At 31.3% G+C, this 26,288-nt stretch overlaps 2 protein-coding genes across 5 annotated transcripts in view; one reads left to right on the top strand and one right to left on the bottom strand.

Moving 5' to 3' along the window:
* Flo2 (flotillin-2) overlaps nucleotides 1-26,288 on the top strand; it is a 483,891-nt gene that overhangs the window by 159,888 nt on the left and 297,715 nt on the right. The gene's annotated exons all lie outside the window — the stretch shown is intronic.
* Nucleotides 3,693-26,288, bottom strand: part of LOC117221872 (glucose dehydrogenase [FAD, quinone]) — a 32,300-nt gene continuing 9,704 nt past the window's right edge. For both annotated transcript variants that reach the window (XM_033473159.2, XM_076521505.1), the window contains exons 2-4: nucleotides 15,488-16,939; nucleotides 12,293-12,476; nucleotides 3,693-8,290 (exon numbers count right to left, since the gene is read on the bottom strand). In XM_033473159.2, the coding sequence (XP_033329050.1) occupies nucleotides 6,984-8,290; nucleotides 12,293-12,476; nucleotides 15,488-15,892 (1,896 nt within the window). In that variant the 5' untranslated portion in view covers nucleotides 15,893-16,939 and the 3' untranslated portion in view covers nucleotides 3,693-6,983. The remainder of the gene's footprint in view (nucleotides 8,291-12,292; nucleotides 12,477-15,487; nucleotides 16,940-26,288) is intronic.

The following is a 26,288-nucleotide window of genomic DNA, read 5'->3' on the forward strand; positions in this document are numbered from 1 at the left end:
ATTTTATAAACATATTCTCGAATTTAAAATACATTTATCTTGTAATTGGCTGTAAAACTAATTTGACAACAAACAAATTATAATAATAATTACGAATATATAAAACGATGCAAAAATAAAAAAAGGATCAAGTTCTTCATAGTAAATGTTCTCGAAGTAACTTAGGCAGCTCAAAAAAATAATTCCGACACAAAGGCAGAAATTATTATCGTTATTATTATCGTTATTAGCGACAATCAATTTTGCAAACAGGAAACGATTAATTAATTAGCCTTATTTTAAACAGTATTCCTTACGAATTAATGACTGACAATTGAGCAATTACACCGTTCCTTCTAACTTTGATAATCATATGTTGCGTTATATTGTTAAATTACTATATTATGGCATTCTCTAAAAGCAAACACTTAAATATAATTAGTTGATTAAAGATATTTCTGCATGAACAGATCGTCATATCTCTAAAACACTTATTTGTGGAAACATAAACCCTTAATTATAAAATGACTAACAAAAAATTAGTGTTTATTCATATGCTGATCTTTTAGAAAGTTGTCATAAATGTTAAAAAGTCCTCAGTTTAATATTAAGTATTTCTGTTCCATGACTAACATAAAAATAATTAATATATATATTTTTAATATATATTTTTGAAAAATTTGTTTATTATATATTTTTGAAAAATATTGCTCACAAATTGCCATCACGCTGGCAAGAGGTCATAAGTAACGACGGAAATTATATTGTACAATAAATATTACTAAATTTATGAAAAATCTATTATTTCCTTTCATTTCTTAAACGGACAGAACTTTCCAGTAGACCTAATACATCTACTTTAAATCATCGTGTTAAATTATTCCTATTTATTAATCAACGTTTTGATTCCACTATCAAAATAATTTCTATATTTTTTATTACAAATTTGTACAATTCAATTTCTAAAAAACCTAATTTTTCAATACCAAAGGACAGAGTACTTCTTAAAAGTGATGAAATAAATGTAACATATTTCATTTGAACCTCTGATATTGAAAAATTCGTTTCATAAAAAAAACTCGTTTCATAAAACGAGTATGCAAAATATAGTCCTCACGCAACAAGAAGGCACCTTTTTGTCTACATTCTTCGTCTTATTAGCTGCGTCTAGTAAGCTGTTCCACTGCCGCAGCTAGTAAGAGGGGGAATGTGAACGTAAAGGTGTTTTCTTGTCACGCAAGGACTATACACGTGTCGCAAACGCAGAAACTATACACTTTGACAAGGAAGAAAAATTTACACAATTCTGTTGAATTAATGTATTTAACAGTATATTATCGTCCTATGTATCAAGAATGTAAATATCGTTGACTTGAAATTATATTTTAAATTAATATTATATAAGTTGACGTTTAACACTTACAGTACTTTTGATTTTTTAACACTCGACCATTAAAATGGTTTAAACTATTTAAAATGGTTTTGCAAATACACTTACTCTACTTGTAATTGGTAATTGTTAATAATTTACAATGACGAGACGATGAGAATATACATACTATTGCATATTACATTAAAACGAATTCGGTTTTATATCATATTTAATCGAACTAAATACTGTACCATATTTAATCGAGCTAAATATTATATCATATTTAAATGAACTAAATTTTTTATCATACTTAATCGTACAAAATATTGCATCATATTTAATCGAGTTAAATATCGCATCACATTTAATCGATCTAAATATTGTACTACATTAAACTGAACTAGATTTTATATTATATTTAATAGAGTATAATATTTAATCTTATTTAATCGAGCTAAATATTACATCGTAATTAGTCAAACTAAATATTATATCATATTTAATCAATCTAAATATTATATCATATTTAATCATTCTAAATATTATATCATATTTAATCAATCTAAATATTATATCATATTTAATCAATCTAAATATTATATCATATATTTAATCAATCTAAATATTATATCATATTTAATCAATCTAAATATTGTACGATATTAAACTAAACTAGCTATTATACCATATTTAATCGGGCATAATGTTTAAATTATAAAATTAAAGAAAGAACGCAACGTACTTGCAAGTATGCAAAAAGTGCAAAAGGAACGATACATTTTTGGCATCCTTCAATTATGAAACACATTTCCGTCCAAATCAAATGTATTTAATCCACTTGAATCAAGCTATGCGTTTGCATAAACATCCTCGGTTTAACGGCGGTGCAACGCAATACGAAAATCGCACTACATACTCATAAAACGACGTACCTGCTTCGAGGGCACAGGTTTATTAAAGTTGCAACCATGCAGAGAAGATTAGTGACAATTAGACCGCGGATTTTGTGAATTGATGATAACGATATATGCGTAAAACATAGAATAGTGAACAAATGAAACGAAATTAAAGCGTTGACATGGTAAGAACAACTCATTAAAATTACTTAAAATCCGCAATCTAGCGATCGCGATCTGATATGCATATTGTCACCATTCGATTCAAAAGTATGCGACCTGAAAAAATATCCTAGACACGAGCCATTCAAAATTATGCAACACGCTGCACCGGAGGGCACAACGTCAACTGCAGTAATTCACTTCCAGTTTTTAAACCAACGAATCTGCGAGCCGCTAACCCGTCCGCGATCCACGGTGAAGCAATCGGGCACTATCGATTATGGTGCAACTCGCGAATATTTAAAAGCAAGTTTCGCCGTAGCCACTCGCGCGGTCTTCTCTTTTTTCGCTCGCGAAGACCGCCTCGAATAAGTTGGACGCGGGACCTTTCGTTTAACGAGGGGACGTTTTTTCGTTTCCGTTCGCATGATCGCGACAGCCACGGCGAAAATAACTGGTACAGGCACTGGAAAGAATTCTCCAATATTTGTATTATTAACGTTGAGACTCTGATAATTAGGCTGCGGATGTTCGCAGATGAACGATATCGATTGTACGATAAATGTGGGAAATGCATACGAAATTTGTGCACGAAAAATACGCGAAATATGCATGATATTATGCATCGAATTACGGTATATTGAAAGTATTTTTCTTCTAAATTTGATGATGGTTTTGTTGATGGTGTTTGTCAGTAAAAATTAATTTGTACGAAAATTAAATTATATTTACTGGAGCAGTGTTGTTGCACATGCATCGGACTAATTGTGATGTTCGATCGCACTTCACACTTTTATCGCGTGTTCAACAATAAATACTTTCTTCGTTATTTTCGTCGATGATAAAATTTGGGCCGCCTTCGGATCCAGCTACGTGGAAACGCGCACGCTTAAAATTTACCTTGCCACTTCAATGACGCAACCGAACTGTTCGAATTCGAAATACTAATAGCGACTCCTAATGTTCACTTAATAATACATAATAATTAATATATTGATAATATAATCATAATATATCATATATATATAATATAATATATATTATATTACACATATATTTCATATGTATAATATGTATTTAATTATATATATATTATATATATATAAACAATATAATTATAATAACATATATTAATAATATAATTATAATAACATATATAAACAATATAATTATAATAACATATACTAATAATATACTTATAATAACATATATTAATAACGCAATTATAATAGTATATATTCTTGCAAATGCATTTAAACATAAATACGCAAAACATACGCAAAATATGTGAAATAAAAAATATATTTTTGGAATCATGGGCCTACCTATCTTCTAAAAACAATATGCGTTTGCATGAACATCCGCAGTTTGTTAATAACTGCAAAAGGTACTCCATAGTTTTCGACGTCTTATCGTCTAACAATTTGATTGTTCGTGTAGTAAAATAAATATACAAGCATGGACTTAGGCTATTTATTATTCTAGTAACAAGTACGGAAGAGAGAGGCAATAAATAATACTATAAAGACACTTAGGGCGATTCTTTATCCGAGGTACTCTCCATATAAATTACGATCATCGTGCGACGTATAACAATTAACTATTATACATTCAACGTAAAATCGCGCGTCGGTTTGGCCGCGATTATTTTTACGTTAGACGCGGAGTTACATTCGGGCTTTATGGGACATCGTAACGATTTTTATACAATGAAAATTTATGCACAATTGAGCAATCCAATTGGACAATTCAAATAGATTTAATTACTCTGCGATATTGTGGTGCACTTTATCGGACGTCATTTTCATAGAAAAATTGGTCGGTTTTTAAATTGCTCTAAATTATCCATCAAACCGGTTATTAATACTCGAACAACGATACTCGGATCTGCTTTGTCCCTGATTATAAATATTGTTCTCTGAATATTGTTCTGACAATTCATTGAAATTTTCACATGTTTCATTAAGCTCTTCGAACTAATGCGTACAAACGTTGTAAAAATTGATGAATAAAATTATAAAAAATTCTAAGTATATCCAAAGGTCGAATTTATATGTAAAACTTGTCTGAGTTTTTGAAATTAATTGTAAAATTTATGCAATGGTAGACGCGTTTCAGTGACCCCTTTCATTTTAGCTATTGTTTATGTCGTTATAATTGCGATGTAACATTAAACTGTGCACTTTTGTTCAATTATGTTCGCCATTCGAGTGTTATAAATTGTTGTTTTTAAATGTATTCTATTCAGTTTGAAAACGACGTTCGATAAAGGGCACCTACTTAACGAACATGGACACATAGAAAAGCGTGCAACCACACGATAATTAAAAACCACTTTTGCTAAACCGCTTGGATTACTCGTTCGTGTTATGCAGAATGAGCCGCGCAATACAACAACTTCAAATAACTCATAAATCACGCCGTACTTAAATTTTTCACTATAATAAATTTTACCTAATTCTGCACTTTCAAGCACATCTTGCGCTTTAGCTGATACATTTAAGGAATTAACATAGTAATATCCAATGAACTCTCCTGAACGTATAATTAATTTATTACAATATGATTTTGTATTTATCATAATATACCGTAGTTTATGATACAATTCAATTTTGCATAGAACATACAAATACTACAAATATACAAAAATACTACAAAAATTTAAACAGTGATCAATGTGAAAAGGACACCAAAAGCTGAACGTTCGATGAGTTTCAAAAGATAATTAAAATAAAGATTGTTTATTTATGTTTATTTATTTAGTTGATTCTATTGTGTAAAACAATACTGCATTTGTTGGAATGCTCTTTGGTTACGACAATTTTGACCGGTGATGTGACGGTGTGTCATCGAGATTTAATGCTGCCTTATGGCAGCGGCTAATAACAAGGACGTGCTAAAATTGTTACTGCACATGAAACACGAGCGGTATGGTCGTGAAACTGGATCCGATGATAGATAAGGCTACCGCTTGCACTTTTCAATCACAGAAATAACTGCGGCATTGCTGGTCGCAAGGCTCAAAAGTTCATTGGAGAAAATTTTCGTTCGATCTCAGTAATATATATATATTATATATAATTATATATATTATATATATATAATATATATATTAACATACATATTTATATATTTACATATATTTCTCGTATATTATAGTTTTCAAGAACTAGTCCTAGTTTTTGCAATTGTTACTGTTCTAACACAAACTATCTGCGCAGATGTTCTTTTTTCATTAATAATTATGTACCCACAATTGTGTATTTACAATATAATATTAAATTGCATTTAGAGTTCACAAAATAGCGTGACATAGAAAACGCATAAATATTGCTGACAAAGCAAAAAGTACGTTCAAAGTTAAAATAGAATTGAGGACACTTTACGGATTTATATTCAGTAATTATAATAAAAACGTCAATTTAAAGTTAAAAATTGGAGGAAAGTTAATTGTTATTTGTTGTTATTTGTCATGTAAAAAAATATATCGAGCAGAAGTTGTACGATTTTTAGGACAACATATATTATTGTATTAAATTTGTTACTGTATAAAGTACAGCTGAAAATTAATAATTATAGAGTTACCAGAAGCGTAATCAGTTAAAATTGTTATTACTTCAAAGATTTCGTCAAGAAGTTATACACATTGCGACAAACCTAAATACCATTGTTATATTTAATAACAAATGCCAGTAAAATGTATTTGAAAAATTATTTAAGCAGAAATTTACTCAAATAGAAAATTTAGGTACTTAATTTAATAGCAACTAATATACAAAGCTGCTTTAAAACAACCAAATAAGATAGCACGTTATCGATGCAATTTATCTGGAATTGTTTAAACAATGCTCAAGCCTGCTAAAATCCCAAACCTCGTTTCGAAACATTCTTTAGACAATTGACACTTCTCAGGCTGTGCGGTTCCATAAAAAACCTTCATGGGGTGCCTTCGTTTTTTCCTAGATTAAACTGATATTTTACAAAGAAACAAAATTATAATTAAATTATAGTTTGTAAATCAGCAGTCAATTGTCAGGTAAACTTCACAAAATATTTAAATTCGAATGCAGAAAGTATTCGTAAAATTAAATAAAAATGCATGTACGTGACAGAAGATTAAAGAAACCAAGTGTCTTCAGTGTATTCAGGAAAAATCGCTACGCAAGGAGTGGGGCGGCGACTCATGCGCAGGGAGTCCCGCACAGCGGCGCGGCGCGGGTTCTACCGGGTGAACATTATAATTCTGAACTACGATCGCGACGCGACGCGACGTAGATACAATACGATACAATAGCTGCCACCTTGTGGACGCGCCACGCCGCTGTGCGGGTCTATCGCGTATGCGTCCTCTGCCCCCACTCCTTGCGTAGCGATTTTTCCCGAGCACACTGCGCGCGATACACGCATTGTACCAGCGGCCGTTAACATTAGTTTGTGCCGTGGCAGAACTGTCGTACCAGCGACCGATAAAGTGTCAATGAAAAATTTGAAGTCATCGTACTCGAAAGCTCACCCTATACAAACCTTAGCTCCTAAAGCACCTAAAACACCCCGTTCCCCTAACAAAGATCATATCAAAATCCACTATCAGTCGCATTATCTCTCTTTCTTCTCGTCATCCACTGTCTCTTAACCATATCCGCGCCCTTCTCCCCGATCATGATCACCGGGGCATTGATGTTCCCATTGGTAATTGTGGGCATGATCGACGCGTCGATCACCCTCAACCCAGTCACCCCGTAGACCCTCAGCTCGGGATCCACGACCGCCATAGGGTCGGAAGCCGGCCCCATCTTCGCTGTGCAGCTCATGTGGTAGATCGTCATGGTGTACTGTCTGATCGCGCACTCCCAATATTCGTCGGTGAACAGAGGCAAGTGCTTGCAGTTGGGCACAGGTTTACTATGGAACCTGGCGCCGAACCTCTTCATGCTCTTCGTCTCCCCGAAAGCCACGGAAGCCTTGGCGCCTTCCCTGAGCACCTTGACATCGTCAGGATGAGTCAAGTAGTTAGGGTATATGAGCGGATGGTCCAGCGGGTTCTTCGACTTCAGCTTGATGTATCCTCGGGATTTTGGCCTCAGGATCATAGGGAACACCCCGAAGACGTCTCTTTCGTTGATCTTCCCAAATACATCGTTGTAAAACTCGTCGGTCAAGCCATGGGCGTTCTTTACTTGGGTCCCACCGTCGGAGTTCGTCGAGGACGCCGTCAGCATAAGGGATATGTCTGGCCAGTCGTCGCTCTGGTTAGCGTACTTGGTGGAGATGAACCCGACGGCCTCCAGACCCACGTTCGAGGTCAGTGGCCCGTCCTGGTTGATGACGTACCGAATCACGGAGTTCACGTTCACCAATCGGCTCATCACGATGCTGATCTGGTAATCGATCAGGAAGGCAAGGCCGCCCATGGCGATGTGGTCCTGCAGGTTCTGACCAACTCCCGGCGAGTCTTGGATCACGGGGATCCCTATCTCCTCCAGATGAGCCCGAGGCCCCACTCCGGACAGCATCAACAGCTGGGGAGTGTTCACCGCGCCGCCGGAGACGATCACCTCTTTCCTGGCGTAGGCCACCTCTTTGCGACCCTCCCGAATGAACTCGACGCCGTAGGCACGTTTGGTGCGGGGATCTATCAGGATCTTGGTGACGTGGCTGAACAGAGACAAGTGGAAGTTCTTGCGGTGCTGGATTGGCCGGATAAAGGCTTTCGCTGTGCTGCACCTGGAGGCTCGTCGCATCGTGAACTGATAGAAGCCGAACCCTGTTTGTTTCTCGCCATTCACGTCCAGTATGTCGTAGCCCATCTCTTCGCCGGCTTGGACGAACGCTACGCCCAGAGGGGTGTTGAAAGGTGCGTCCTGGACCGTTAGGTAGCCACCTGGAAGAGAATCGAAGAGGTTGTCAGCTGGCGGGATCTGAATTGTAGGTGAACAATGATCAATGTTGACTCTCGGTGCTGAGTTGCTAACTTTTAGAGGATATTTAAGAGGGAGACTGCAAAGATCTCCGGGTGAGCGGCTAGTATAGTCCACATAGGACCCAGGCATAGCCCATCTTAAGACTCATAACGACTACACTAAATGCAAAGAGGTCTCCGGGTGTCATAAATTTTGTGGAGGCTGTCTACACTTTTAGACGTCGTTCCTAATGCTTTCTAATCGATCCTGAGCTTGGAAGCTAAAATGGACAATTTGAGAGGAGGAGATACGATTATTTATGCATTGCGGCTTGTTTTTATAGTTACCACTTGTCAACAACTATAGAAACAAGCCGCAAGGCTCGAATAATCGTTTCTCCTCACCCTAAATTGTTCATTTTTGCGTACAGGCTGAGGGTCAATTAAGGAGAATTTACTATAGTTTCGTTATTGATTTGGCAATTCTGTTAATGACGAAAGAGTGGGGGTAAAGAAAGGAGACGTTTTTGTCTAAAGACCTATAGAGGAGTCGTCAGCGAAGCTATTTGTAAAGATCCACTAATAAGAGGCAAGCAATAACGACCGCGCTTATTTAAATTATTTAATTTTAATAATTTACATTTAATTATTAATTTAATTATTAATTTTATAACAGGATATCTAACCCTAATCTTTTGTAAAATAATAAATATACATAAATATTAAATATTAAAAATTTATGTATTATATGCTCCACCATAATAATATAATTACATTTAATAAATCACATATCAAAATTTTTTAAATTATAATAATTAATTTATAGTAATATTTTAACCGCTGGTGCTAACGCTGTTTAATTTAAATATCTAAGTGAAACCTTCATTTAATTATTAACACGTTGAATGTGCCACGCCGGTTTTACAGAAATTGCCCGCGGCGCCACGATGAATTTTCTTTTATGTGATACATATAATGTTGAAATATTATCTGCAATAAATAAGTTACAGTGTATAACCATGTTTGACATGTTAATTGCGACGGGGGTCACTGTTTGAATTGACGATGGTAATAATACAAAATTTTAGATATTGACATTTGTTTTAAATTATATATATTTCTATAAATTTAGGTGCGCCGGTCACCGGTGGCTCCCATGGCGTCACCGCCAAGTTAAGTGCCGATCACCGGTGACCCTCGTAGCATTCAACGACTAACTTTTGTATTATTAAATTCAAATTTTTTAAACTCAGAAATTATTATAAGTATTACTTATAAGGTCAACAGAGGTCATATAAATGAAGGTTTCTTTGAATGTAAGTGTGTAAGCGAGTCTCGAAAATAGCCATCATATAAAAATCAACGAAATATAGCACTTAAAAAATAATGGTTAGTATTTAACCCTTTCGCTACTACGGGTGACTATAGTCACCCGCCACAAAACGACACCCGCATACGATGGGTGACTATAGTCACTTGCCACAAGATGCCACCTATACACGACGGGTGACTATAGTCACCGGTCACAACAATGGAGCCAAAAGTTAAAACAAGGGCTATCGCCTCGCTTTCCTCTGTTCGCAGACGCTATCATCTACCAAAAACTACGATCAATTGTAATAAATCTGGTCATATTAATCCAACGTTTTTGAAGCAAAAGACTTGGCCCCGAATGCTGAAGACTGCGCGCGCTTAATGTTCCTGCTTTCGGCAGGGTGCTCCGTTCTACACGAGGGACTCCGCGGCGAGGCCCGCCGTAGCGAAAGGGTTAAAACAGTAACATCGTTCACCTTCATATTATGTTAAATTTTTTGCAACAAAATAAAATTATTAATTTTGTAAAATGAAACTAATTATATTGAAGCATACTATTATTCTGTATTTACAAGGGATGGTCCCCAGGATTAACGCTCATTTTTTGATAAGATTTTTGGTACAGTGATAGAGCTTGTAAAGCTGAATCCAATGATACCCGGTTTTGAGAAAATTAATGTTAAAGTTGCTAATAAAAGGCCAGAAAGACGCACTGGATTACGCAGCGAAGTACCGCGTGGTAGGAAGTGGGGGTTGCCCCGAGCAGCAGGAAGTGGGAGTTGTCTCGCATGTCGCGATAAGGCGGGCAAATCTCATCAAAAAGTGAGCGTCAACCCTGAGGACCTTCCCTTGTTAGACCTTAAGATAAACTGTAATTGCTACTCTGAAAATAATTGGTTCTCGTTTGTCTTTTTATTGGGTCGGGGAATAAGTTCGTAGCGTTTTCTATATTTTCTTTTATTTTACAACGACTTTTTGCTGTTTGACAAAGTGTATAATATTCATTCGATAGAGCTCTTTCCGCTCTACAAAACTGTGCTAGTCGTCTTTTTGAGTAATTTAATTTTTTATTACTTTTGAGGCTTAGAAATGGAATATCGAGGAGGTAAAAAGCAACGTTTTCGACACTTTCTCTTCTTCACTTTTCATCGAGGCCAAAAGCTGCTGAAGCAGCCCGGGACATTTGCAACGTATACGGAGAAGGTGTCATAGGCGAGTCTGTAGCACGGAAATGGTTTGCGAAGTTCAAAAATGGTGATTTTGACGTCGACGACACGCACCGCAGCGAAAGACCTTCTGAATTCGACGAAGAGCGTCTCAAAGCACTTTTGAAGGAGGACGGTCACCAAACAAGTCGTGAATTGGTCGAAAAAAATGAACGGCGATCATAAAACGATTCTCAATCATCTTCATTCAATAGGATTTGCCGAAAAATTGGGAGCCTGGGTTAAATCCGAATTCAGAAGGTCTTTCGCTGCGGGGCGTGTCGTCGACGTCAAAATCGCCATTTTTGAACTTCGCAAACCATTTCCGTGCTGCAGACTCGCCTATGACACCTTCTCCGTATACGTTGCAAATGTCCCGGGCTGCTTCAGCAGCTTTTTGGCCTCGATGAAAAGCGAAGAAGAGAAGGTGTCGAAAACGTTGCTTTTTACCTCCTGGATATTCCATTTCTAAACCTCAAAAGTAATAAAAACTTAAATTACTCAAAAAGACGATTAGCACAGTTTTGTAGGGCAGAAAGAGCTCTATCGAATGAATATTATACACTTTGTCAAACAGCAAAAGATCGTTGTAAAATAAAAGAAAATATAAAAATGCTACGAACTTATTCGCCGACCTAATATATTATTTGTGTCAATTATTTACTCAGACACGCAATATCATCTAAGAGTGAAATTATACATGTTATCTATGTTGCGTGATGATTGAACTACATTTTCACGTAATCTTTTTTATTCTATCCTGAATCGGTTTACTAACGTCTGCAGCTCTTGACCTATTTAAAAAATGTACGCTACGTAATGGACGTCACGATTCGTGTTCGCAAAGTAAATGCATATGAATCTTCTTTTAATTCTTAGATAGAACATATCAGAAAATTGAAAATGTTATTCAATAAAAATAGTATTAAATAATTAAGCATTTTATAAAATTGATCTACTTTGTAATGTATTCTTATTCACATTTTTATACAAATTTAATATTTAATTTAAAAAAAAAAACATAGCTAAATTTAATGCAAAGCAAACTGAATGTAAATATCAAAAATAATATTTACAATTATACATTGTTAACGAAATTTAGAAAAGTGATTATTAAAATGTCTTTCTATAAGAAAATATGATTGTAATTTTACGGTTTTAAATAAAAAATGAATGTTAGATTTTTATTTGGACGAAATGAGTTTAAATAAATAATATTAGGTACTGGAGCTGCAAGATTCGAATTCAGTCTACGAAAATATGTTACGTTACAAGGAAATTTTTAAGCTGGTCTTAATATGATTAAGAATTAGTGTATATATTTAAAAATATATAATTAGAATATATAATTATACGAAACAAATAATTATAATGTAATATATTAAATATATAATATTTTCTTTTAAATTAATGCAAAATTAATATGAATTTTAAGATGGTGTGAATTTGAAAGAACTTGTCTTACCAGTGGCATGGTATTTATTATTCCGAGCTAAATAGGGATTCCTTTGGTCCTCAGACTTCTTGAAGTAGGGCAGAACGTCGTCGTAGCCCCAGCCATAGTTTCCAAAACTCTCCCAGTGGTCGAAATCACGTCGATTTCCTCGAATATAGAGCATTGTGTTCAGCACACTCGATCCACCAAGAACCTGGAATTGTACATCGTGTTGTATCTCATATTTTGGACAGTAACTATTGACTGGAAGATTCACATAAGTGCAACTTCGATCATATGATGTCTTATTTGGTTGTTCTAAAATAACTTTGTCTATTGGTTGATTATTAAATTAAATACTTAAACTTTTTGTATCTGAGTAAATTTCTTGTTAAATAGATTTTCTGATATCTTCCAGTCGAAATGTCATGTTTTAGTCTGTTTAAAATATTTTTAAATTATATAATATAATATGTATTTTGTTATTATGTAATATGTAGTTTGTTATTAAATATAACACTATGGAATTTAGGTTTATCATAGTATACATAATGACTCCTTGAAGAAACGTTTCAAATAATTACAATTTTAACTGATTACTCTTCTGGTAACTGTATAATTATTAATTTTGAGCTGTACTTTATACAGAAAATTTAATGTTATACCGGAATTCGGAAAGAAATAACAATACACGTCTTTAGTACTGGAAATTTCAAGTCAATTAGAACGTGATGACTAAACTGCGGATTCTAGGCATTCATGACAAAAATGTGTAGGTCAAATGCACAATACTAAAAGCATTTAAACAATTTGTAAATATTATTGTATTACTGTTAACTTATCAAAGTTATTAAAAAAAATAAATAATGGTTTATGCAGTGCATGCATTTTACAAATAATGAAGATAATTTTTATTTTGCATAAAGATCTGCAGTCTGGTGATGACATTAGCCATTTTCCTGCCATTTTGAGTGTAAAATAGTGTATCATATTTTATTTTGAACAATAACATTGCTATCAGTTGCATTAAATTACTGAGGATGGTACTATAGGAAAATGCTGTACTGAATAATTCACATGATTTGGAACAAATATTTTTATGGTAGGCAAATCTTCTGGATTGAAACAGGAAACAAATAAATTGAATCCGATCACTTGTTTTTGAAATAAAGAAATCGTAAGTGCAGTTTTGTTTATAAGCACAGTGTGTTTTCCTGAGATTGTGTAAAAATTTCCAAGCTAAAAGGTCTGCATTTTTTAACAAATTCGAAACTAATATGATGGTGACTTAAAATTTCCATAATTGTGTTATATCATACTTCATTTTGAACAAAATCGTTCATATTGATGGAACGATTGATGATTCACATTGATGAAAGTGATGATATAAACTTGTATTACTTTCACATAGTCTTCGTTATACAATCATTAATTTTCAATAAAAATTGCAGTTCCAGAAAAGAACCTATTGGTCTATAATATTATAAGTCCATTAAAAATCAACAATATGACATAATTCTTCGTTTAAACTTTAATTTAACAAATCCTACGTTGTACAATAATCATTTTTTAATAAAGTTCCTGGCATTGTATGCTCTGAATTTGTGTATCTTCGAAGATCTGTATTTTTTAAACAAATTCATTAACAGTAAACTCATGACTTAAACTCCCCTTAATTTTGTATGCATCTCATTATGCAACACTTAATTTTTATCACCATTACTTGCATCAACTGGAAACATCAATTTTAAACAACTAATTTTATTAATAAAATTACGACCTGTATCTCCAAGAGAGCAGAAAAACATTGTAAAATTTGTTAAAAATTGATTAATTAATTTTGTCCCTTAATTTTTCATCTGTTACACCAAGTAATACCTATTTTTGATGCAAATTTTAAGTAAACCATTATCACATTTACAATCTGAATTTTTCTAACAGCAAGCAGATATTAAAAAGAACTTGTACTTTAGAAACAACATTAAATTAAGTAAACTGGTGACATAAGCTCCCTTTAATTTTCTATTTACCGTAACATACGATATGTAATTCTTATTCAAATTCGTTGTAACAACTGAAAAGATGAATTTTAAATAACCTATTATCAAAATTACAATTTTTATCTTAATGAGCCATAAGCGTGTACCACCGATGGTACATGCTTACATGTTTATTTAATGCACTAAGAAAATAGTTAATTACAAAATTATAAAATAGTTAATAACAAATTTAGAATTGAAGAATTAATTTCCACCACAAGAATGGGTCGTAATAAGTTTTGTTTCATTGTTATATATATGATAATTAATAATTACATATAATATATCAAGTTTTAATATCAAGTGGTCAGTGTGAAGAGTCGAGTAAAAACAGCTCGGTATGGAACGTATTATTATTAAAAACACTTGTACTTCAGAAACAACATTAAATAATGTAATCTGATGACATAAACCCTCTTTAATTTTCTATTTACTACATCATACGATACTTAATTTTTATCCAAATTCATTGTATCAGCTGGAAACATGAATTTTAAATAAGCCATTATCAAAATTACAGTTTGTATCTTAATGAAAGTCGATTAATATTAAAAACACTTGTACTTTAGAAACAACATTAAATTAAGTAATCTGATGACATAAACCCTCCCTATTTAAGCAATCTGATGACATAAATCCTCCCATGTAATATATAATTTCAGTGAAAGTTCCTGAAATCGACTATAACATTCACATAACTCCGGCTTTCATCGCTTCGCCTTCAGCAAACAAAAACCCACACAAGTCACAAACTCCGAATTTGACTTGCGAATCGCATTTAATGCCTCGGAATACATTATAATTCATACATTATAATTTTGTTTCGAGGTAATGTTACGAAACTTTTTAGTAATACGACTTCTTCTCTGACTTCATTATCGAATTTAACGACTTAAATTCCACCGTATGCTAAAAAATAACGTTTCTTTAGGTTCAGTCCAAAATTTACCGAATGCGATGCTATTTTGACCTCAAATTTTGAATAGAACGGTCTCCGAAAATGTTCTTAACCTTTTCTCTTTTGCATGGCTGTGTAATCGTTATCGACAATGAAAATGATTTTTCCGTCGTTCATAATTATTATTTGCAACAAAAAACATTGCGGTCAAATAAACAACTGTTGTAACAGTCAGGATCTCTGAAAACAAATTGGAAAACCCGTCTTTCGAACGTGAAATCCCTTTACCTTTCCTCTGGTCCAGCAGCAACGATGGTCAACCATAGCCTGGCACGCCGAGTCCTGTGGCTGGGCCCTATACTTCCAGTCCACTTTGCTTTTATGCAAGTACAGCGACAGTATCGGCACATCGGTAATCTCGGTCTCGTGCCCGCCAGCCTCCAACAACAATACTTTCCACTCCGGGTTCTCCGTGAGCCGATTAACGACCACACTGCCGGCCGATCCACTCCCGATCACTATGAAATCGTACTCTTTCATCAAGTTCTTCGTCACCTTCGGCTGGTTCTCCGGGTCCATTAAGTCGTAATTAAAGTAAGCCATCGTCGCGATCAGTATAGGAACTATGGCTATCTTGCCGAGGAGCAGTGTAGCGGCCTTTATGGCCAACGTGGTAGTCGTCACGAGTGCCATAGTTCTCTTACTTTCTTCTGTTCTTTTTTTGTGATTTTCTTATTTTTGTATAGAATTCTTTTGTGAGTTATCTTATTTTCTTGTATACTTCCTTTGTGATTTTCTTATTTTCTTATATTCTTTTGTGTCGTGATTTCCTTATATTTTTATATTCTTCTATCGTGATTTTCTTATTTTCTTATATTCGTCTGTTGTGATTTCCTTGTTTTCTTATTTTCTCTTATACTCTTCTTTTCTTATATTCTTATCTTTTTATATTCTTCTATTGTGATTTTCTTATTTTCTTACATTCTTCTGTTGTGATTTTCTTATTTTCATATAGACTTTTTTTGTGATTTTACTATTTTCTTATATTCTTCTTTTGTGATTTTACTATTTTCTTACATTCTTCTTTTGTGATTTTACTATTTTCTTATATTCTTCTTTTGTGATTTTACTATTTTCTTATATTCTTCTTTTGTGATTTTACTATTTTCTTATATTCTTCTTTTGTGATTTTACTATTTTCTTATATTCTTCTTTTGTGATTTTACTATTTTCTTATATTCTTCTTTTGTGATTTTACTATTTTCTTATATTCTTCTTCTACAACTTTCTTACATCCACTTTTTGTCATTACAAAAATCAAACTAAAGACGAAAAGACCAGTTTTTCATATTTTAAAGAAAGTTTATCGAATTGTTTATTACATGGGATACTGTATTTTGTTGCTCAGTCTCCAAAATAGTTTTACTTTCTCAAAGATTGCTCTCTCTCTCTCTCTCTCTCTCTCTCCACGGGATATTTGTCAATTATTAATTTTCCGATGAGAGAAACTGAAGATTTGGCAGCGATCTCATGCCGAGCAATTGCGATGCCGGCACCGGATCAAGTCATTATAGCTGTTTGTCCTTGAATGAATTGTAATTGGACGATTCTCGTTATTCCCAATCGATTCTCTCCGAGCCATAAAAAGCATCTGCGAGAAAGTTTTTGATGCGGAGGCAACGAAATGGAAATACCGGCTTATGTCATCGGATGATTTCTTTTACGGCTTCCCAAGAGCATCTGGAATGGGAAAGAAAGCATCGAGAATGATAGAGGAAGAAATTCCTTCCAAATTTTTCGTGAAATTTAAAAAGAGCGCGCCATCTTCTTGTTGCATTGAAACGCAGTCGCGTAGAAATATTCTGTTCTTAACAAATGTAGTAGTCACTACACTTGGGACATCCTGTATCTAGTATTGATCAAGAAGATTGTTCTATTAATTACTTAAAAACTACCGCAAGAATGTGTTACAAAGAGGCAATAAAAATTTATGTAATTTATGGTTAGTATACAGGATGTCCTAAGTTACTCAAAAGTGGAAAATGAGGGGTTTCTGGGGTCGAGTAACTTTTTCCTTAGCAAAAATGCAATCCGCGACTTTGTTTACGAGTGTTGTTATTTGTTTATTTTTCTTACGATACCTCCCCGTGAATCTTAGATGTTGATAGGTAAATAACATAAAGAAGATATAAATAATCAATTTATATATAAAACTTTTCTTTTACTATACGTTTTTAATCTGGGGGCACGGAAATTGGGACAGGCACGGAAACTGGAACATCTACCGTATTAAGTACTTTGATATCGAATCTCGACTGAATATTATCAATAATATTAGTATCGATCCTATTACTATCTGCACGCCATTTATTGGAATTGAGAACGAATGGAGAGAGTATTCAAATCACTTGTTAATTAGTACACGTCGTTGGATTGCAAATGTGCAACATTGAAATTTTCTAGAGCAATTGCAAGAAACAGACTAATGCAGATGTAATAAATTGATATATTGAATATTTTCGCACAAATCAATGAGGCTATTACAATTTCTGCCGTTTCTTTCTTCAATCGCGTTTCTTGATGAAAATGATTCATAATTAAACGATGCACAGTTGCACAAACCTCACTTAAAGACGGTTAATCTGAATGACGAATGGAAAAGGAATATAACAAAACAGAATATTTGTATAATAAACAAATTGCGAATTTTATGCATTTATGTCAAAATTGACTGGATGAAAGAGTGAAGACATTAGAAAAATTTAAGAATGTTCTTACATTTTTCTTAATTTATTAAAATTCTTAGAACAAAAACCATATTTTTCTTTAACTTTCGTTTCTTACAATTCGTTAAGAACATTTTTATTTTTCACGAAAAGCAGCAGTTTAATAGCAACCTAAAGTTAATTTTCATGAAATTTCAAGCCACCCATATGCAATATTATTCATTGTAAACCCGACCCATTTGCAAGGGTATCCATTGAAAATATTTCAATTTAACGTAATATATATAAAATATTTCAATTTGTAATTTTATTCACTATTCATTGAAAATATCTTAATTTAATGCGATCCATTTGCAACATTATTCATTGCAAATATTCAAATCTGAAGTGATCCATTTGAATATCATTTATTGCAAATATTTGAATCAAAACCGACTCATTTGCAACATTATTCACCGAAAATGTTTCAATTTAAAACGATTTATTTGCGACTTCATACGTTGAAAATATTTCAATCTGAAGTGATCCATTTGGAACATTATGCATTGCTAATATTTCAGTCTAAAATGATTCTTTGCAACATTATTCATTATAAATATTTGAATCTAATGTAATTCATTTGCAACATTATGCATTTTAAATATTTCAATTTGAAGTGACTCTTTGCAATATTATGCATTGTAAATATTTCAATGTAAAGTAATCCAATTGCAACATTATTCATTGTAAATATTTCAATCTAAAATGATCTTTTGCAATATTATTCATTGTAAATATTTTCTTTTTTTAAATTCCATTTATTCTTTTTTTAACCCATTTGCAACATTATGCATTTTAAATATTTCAATTTGAAATGATCTATTTGTAACATCATTCATTGTAAATATTTCAATCTGAAGAGATCAATTTACTGCATTATTTATTGCAAATATTTAAATCTAAAATGATCCTTTGAAAAATTATTCATTGTAAATATTTCAATCTAAAGTGATCCTTTACAACATTATTCCTTATAAATATTTGAATCTAAAGTGGTCCATTTAAAAGAATAAATATTTTAGTCTAAAGCGATCAATTTGCAACATTGTTCATTATAAATATTTTTCCCATGCGAAGCTTGTTGGTTAACTTTCTGATGATTATGATAACAGTGATAATAGAGTTGGTCTGATAATCGACGTTCAACTATATTTGTATAATATGCTGTGTTTCTATCATAAAACGTGAAAGTAAATCAAAATTTCATGATTGATTCTTGGTAACCTAAGTTTACGGCAACGATTGCGCAATTTTTCTAATCCTTGTCCTTCGACAAGGGAAAGTAGAAGCGATTTATGATATACATCGCCCACTTTAATTAATATGCAAGATTATTTGAGAGATTTCGAGGTAATCGAAGAATGTGGGATGCTCTTCCCTAACGCTTTTGCTGATTATACAGAATCAGGTTTGCATCAAGATACGTGGAATCTTGATTGGATTGACTGATATAAACTGTAGTTTCTATCCGATGAAGGGATAACTAATGTTCAAATATTACGATAAAGTAAAATGTTTGACAACCACGTAAACGACTCTCTTCTACTTAATTTTTGTTTGATTTGTTTACTAGCATGATTAGTATCGTACAGTGAAAAGCTCAATTTTCCAGTCATTTCTATTTTAGTTCGTGGCATGTTCATGCTAATAGTTGGAGGAACGACTCAGAAATGACTGATCTATTATTGAAGTTTATTATTTATTAAAGCAAATTGTTTTTCATGTTAAATTATTCTAGGATTCTTTGTAATTGGATTTTTGTAAAATAATTTTTGTATAATAATTTTCATAATAATTTAAAATCCAATGATATTGAATTTACTAGTTCTCTGCAATTTCTCCCAAAATTAGGGGTTGCAAAGTTCTTAAGTAGGTATGTCAGAAAAAAATGCCTAATTGAAAAAACTAGTTATATTTTCATAATTTAAAGATCAATTTTTTCTTAGATACTTTTGTTTCTATGTATTTGTCTTTTTAATTATGTACTTCTCTTTCTGACATACCCACTTAAGAACTTCTTAACCCCTAATTTTGGGAACTATTTTCACAACTTACAGAGAAGTAGTGAATTTAATATCGTTAGATTTTAAATTATTATGAAAATTATTATATAAAAATCATTTTACAAAAATTATATACAAAAATCAGGGGAAAACGAAATTTTGTTAACTAATTAAAATATTTTTTGTACTAAAAGCAAAGCAAAAATTTCATATCTTGCATAAAAAAAGTATTGCAAAGTATTGCAATACTTTTTTACAATATTTTTTACAATATATATTTACAATATATATTGCAATACAATAAAAGTATTGCATAAAAATCCAAAACTTAAATATTATCATTACAATAGCTTCGTCTAAATGTTGACCTCTTTACGTCATATAAAGCGTATTTAAATTACTTTTTTCCGTGTCCACGAGACATTAAGAGATAAACAAACTTGTTGAACCAGTTTCGACGTTCAATGTCACCTTGAAACCTACAGCGGGGGTGGCAGATAATATCGGAAGCTTGAGCAATGAGCAGGTCTTGAATATTTGAGAATATGTGTACATACAGGCAGATGTTACGTATCCAAACAAGCATGATGGAAAATATTGACTGATAACATAGTGATTTTAAACGCTTTTGGCGACGGAGTTTTTCAACAATTTCACACAAAGGAATCGTCCCGTTAAAATATTGAAATAAATAAATAAATAAATTTTGAAAAAGAGAAATATTTACTTTTTGTGTATAACACAAGAAAGTAGAGAATGTAATTAAAGCAGATTCATATTGTTTATCAAATAGACTATTTTATATTAATTTATTAAATAATAGATGGTTTAATAAATACTCGTGTTAAATAATTAACTATTTAACAAATGAATTCTTGATGTGTTTAAATGTTCATATTCATGCATGCTATTTTTTTCAATAATGTCAATAATTTTTTAAATTCATTTTTGTCAAATTTTAAGAGGTACACCGTTCAAATAATTAATTATTTAACAAACAAATATTCGTGCATGCTAATTTGTGCAAACGGTTGCACGTAACTTTTTAATAATACTAATCATAAGCTATCTAATATATAATATATATTGAGCTATACATTTAAATTAAACGTGTGAATTCAAACGATTCTTAAATAAATCTCTTGGATAATTATATTAATTGACAGAATAGCATCTATATAAAATTTAAATAAACTTTATTGTCTTTTTTAAAATAAATTTCTTAAATAAAATTAAAAAAATATACACAGTTAATCGTTATTGACCAGTAACGAATATACCTAATTATCAAAATAATGAAAGTAGTGCAATTTAATATTTCAAAATATGTACGAAATATTGGCGCAAATTTTGTATATACAGTGCGTCCTAAAACTCTTGGTAGAACCGGTCGATTGGTAAATCTTCACATTAAAATAAATGGAAAAGAAAAAAAGACATTTTTTCATGTAAGGCCTCATTTTCGAAGAAAATAAATTGACGCGTCTGATCATAATCGACCAATTCTACTTCTCAGTATACGTGCAAATTGCGAATTTTGTGCTTTTATGATAAAATCGACTATGTGAAATACCAAACAATAAAAACGTTCAAGAAATTGAACGATATTAAGTGCACATTCTCTTTAATTTATTAAAATTATTAAAGGGGAAAATACATTTTTGTCTAACTTCTGTATCTTGCAATTGAATCAGTAAACTTTCATTTTCCATAAATATTTCTATTTTGTTCGAAAACTAAGCCATAAACGAAAAACTTTGAACTTATTTTTACATTTAGAATTATCATCACACCAATTGTACCACAACTTCTGACGCACCATGTATAATAAGAACAATAATTTAAAATACGGATATTCATGTTCCAGCAGTAGCAGTTTTGCAACAAACGTGTGGAATGATCAACTTTTCTCGACTGGCTTATGATCAAGATATTACCTTCGCATCGCGTTTTCTCTCTTTTTTTCAATCCTTAATAATAATAATCCATGCAGTGCAACAATTGTCCAGGATTAAGGACGGCACGGCACTTTCGTCGCTTCTCATTTTCGTGCAATTATCTGGATATTAATCGATTTCCAGCGAAATCGTTGTGCCTGAAGTCGATAATGTTCAAGAAGTAGACTACGAATCTTTATGCAAAATGAAAATTTTCCGAGGCAATTGCGAGAAACAGAAATTAGATACAAATAAATTGTTCCTTTTAATAATTCTGACAAGTTAAAAATAGTGTAACAATGTTATTAAATTGTTCTTATGTTTCCATAATATGTTTACTGTTGCAGATGCAATAACCTTGAGAAATCGTGTTCCAAAACCAGAGTTATGCTACGTTATAATTTGAAGAAACTAATTTGCATTTTTAAGTGGAACAATGTATCAACGCTATTTTTTCTAAATTAATTTTATATAATATGTTTTAACACTGTAGAAAATCTTGGACTGTTAATTAAGGGAAAAGAATTAAACATAGAAAAGAAATTTAATTTGAGATTTTAAACATGTTTTTTGATCCATTTGGTGAAAACATTTGTTACATTAAAATTTTATAAGATTGTCTTTTAACTCCTTCGATACGAATAATGTTAAATTAAACTTGTAAAAGGTGTCTTTTGACCTTTACGATAAAAATTGCGTTAAATAAAAATTGTGAAACGTGCCTTTTTTGATCTCGTTAGTAAAAACTGGTATTAAATTAAAATTGTAAAAGCCGTTTTTCGAACCCTCTGGCACAAATATTGTTGAATTAAAATTTGAAAAATTGTCCTCCCACCGCTTTGGTAAAAATATTATTAAGAATAATAAAAATTCTGATAAAAATTGTGTTAAATTAAAATCTTAAAAGCTGTCTTCTGATCTTTTTAGTAATAGTATTATTAACACCTGCTAATTTAATAATAAATAAAGGCTTCATATTTTATATTTCTTACTCCAGTGTATTTATGAACTTTATTTTACAGTGAGTTATGCATTGTTATCCAATGACTTATGGTCACAAGTATACGGTTTCATGAAAACCGGAAAGAAAGCATTTAATGGCGATGTAATGCACGCCTGTTATTACGAACCATGTAATAGACCTTCGTAAGATCCTTTATCCGTTTCTTTAATTTATTTTTGGGGGACTTTCTCCCGATCACGTAGATGTGCACAATTTTTTCCAAGAATAAATAAGTATAACTACAAATATGTATGATAAATATAAATATAAATATAAATATAAATATAAATATAAATATAAATATAAATATAAATATAAATATAAATATAAATATAAATATAAATATAAATATAAATATAAATATAAATATAAATATAAATATAAATATAAATATAAATATAAATATAAATATAAATATAAATATAAATATAAATATAAATATAAATATAAATATAAATATAAATATAAATATAAATATAAATATAAATATAAATATAAATATAAATATAAATATAAATATAAATATAAATATAAATATAAATATAAATATAAATATAAATATAAATATAAATATAAATATAAATATAAATATAAATATAAATATAAATATAAATATAAATATAAATATAAATATAAATATAAATATAAATATAAATATAAATATAAATATAAATATAAATATAAATATAAATATAAATATAAATATAAATATAAATATAAATATAAATATAAATATAAATATAAATATAAATATAAATATAAATGTTGTTTCTGTTTCTTGCTTGCAATTATAAACCACGTATGTGCATTAAAATTACTAAACGGCTGTGAGAATAATTAAACAATTAATTATTACATTAATCTTTAAGAGTCTCTTAATTAAAAAGAATTTCTGAAACGATAGGATGTAATAAATAAAGAATAATTGTCGGTATAATAAGTAAAAAATAATAATAATGGAAAGTGTTTTCAATTAATTTATCATTATATTTATACCCTTCTCATGATCCAATATAATTAAGATTGCAAATGTTCACAATCCATAATGTTCTTCTGAAGTAATATTATATAACAATTAACATACTGTGAAATAATTTTTTCAAATTTCTAAAATGGATTTAATAATTAACTGAATTTAGATCATCTTAGTGATTTAAGTGAGTCAGAAAAAATGCATTTTGTATATATTGTAAATTATAAATTATACATTATAAATATTGCAGTAAAGCTCGTGGTTGCAAATATAAGATTTTTATATGTATATTTAGGAATTTTATTAGGAATCAAAATCACACCGTTTTAGCTATTGGATACTATTACATACATATTTATACCTGTAATAAATTAATCATTTTAACTTATATTTTAATAAGTATAATAATCGTAACAGTTATTTCTCAATCATGTAGGATATATTGCATATCTCTATTCACTGTATTAAATTATTTCGTAATCGGAGCAAGTTTTGTTTGCATATATTTAGTTTATTTTCCCATATATTTCCCCATATATTCAGTTCGCATTATTTGCATACACGTATGCATATTGGATATTTATGCATATTACATGTGACCGTAAACGAGGATCCTGCTACCCAAATAGCTCGATGCTTACGTATTTCACACTCGAGGAGAAATTTTGAAAGTTACGTAACGATTTTACCTGAATCGTGAGATTAGCATCGGAATAGTAATACTAATCCTCGTGTCACGTTAGAGGTGGTGGTTGAGTTATAACTCGGGGGCTATAAAATATTTGGCAAACGTCACGTTCCAGAACTGTGACGCAAGATTACAAGTTGTGTCCTCTTATTGAAGTTTTCTATTTCACTAATGACGTAACAATGAATTAAGTAACAGTTAATATACTATTTTTAACATGTTACCGCACACTGGCTTTGAAACGTGCTGCAAGAACATTAAATTCGTCTTTTAATAACAATATCAATAATATTCTAAATATTAATATCAATAATATTGTTAATATTTACATCAATAAATATCAGTAATATTAATAATATCAATATTCATAATGTTGATAATATTAGTATCAGTAATATTAGTGTTCGTAATATTTTTTTTTTTTGGTATTATTAATATTCTTAATATTAGTACTATTAATATTGATAATATTGATAACATTAATATTCTTAATATTAGTACTATTAATATTGATAATATTGATAACATTAATATTCTTAATATTAGTACTATTAATATTGATAATATTGGTAACATTAAAAATGATAGTATTGAGATTGAAAATATTGTTGATATTGATAATATTTATTCATGTTATTAATAACAATATTACCCCATTTTAAACTTATTCGTTATTCAATACAGTTTTTGGAAACTGTACATATTGTCATACTTTCTTTACTCATTTTTATCAATAAATTCTAGTAATAGAAGAATAATAATTTAAAACTACGATAAGTATGATAAGTATAATGAAAACTATGACAAGTCAATTAATAACTTTCAGGTAAAATAAAGTAAAAACCTGGTGTTGTTTAAAACGTTTTAAAAGAATCTTGATTGTGATTGACAATGATTTCATAATTAATTTAATATAAAGAGTAATATAAAGAATTTTTCAAATAAAAGTGGGCAGGTAATAATTAAAAAAATCTTCGAATATATTTTTTGTGTAATTAAATAAACAGATATAAAAATCCTAATTACATCGTTTATTTTTTTTACCTGTAATTAATTCGCAAAGATAGCCTGTAACATAAAGAAAGTTCCAAATGAAAGTGAGCCGGTGATAATAACCAAAATTTTCGGATCTATATTGGATGAGACGATTTCCTCGAGCACTTAGGCCTCCTAAAAGCCCTAATCGAGCTCCGAACGCCTTATTTACGGTGGTCTAATGAGAATACAGATTAAGAGTATCGCGTTTGGGCCACTTAGCACGTGTGCCAAAGTGTGCTCTCGTAACGAGAACATCTCTAATTCGAGATTGCTTTACACACTGCCGGACACCACGTGTATTTGGAGACAATAAACGAGAAACTCCGAAACAGCGATTCTCACTTGCATGTTAACCAGTTTCATTCACCAACACACGGGCGAGGTACGGCCTCTTTGCATTTACAACGAGGAGCAGGGAGCATACGCGGAACAATTTCAAGTAATCTCGCGACGTCCGCTAACAGCTTTCTTCTTTCAACAATGCGAACACCGGTGACATCGTTATTCTTATCGTTCATGCTATTCTTGGTGCCGATCAAACTTTTTCGGGCGGCACACTTTCTGCCCTTTTATGATTCTTACTGCGCCACAGACTGTAGCGAAAATTTGATACGCTGTTATTCGTATCATATATATAACATTATAAATTTGTATCATAATATTATATAAAATTTATGATATT

Source organism: Megalopta genalis, chromosome 5, assembly GCF_051020955.1.
Source record: "Megalopta genalis isolate 19385.01 chromosome 5, iyMegGena1_principal, whole genome shotgun sequence".
Classification (NCBI taxonomy): Eukaryota; Metazoa; Arthropoda; class Insecta; order Hymenoptera; family Halictidae; genus Megalopta; species Megalopta genalis.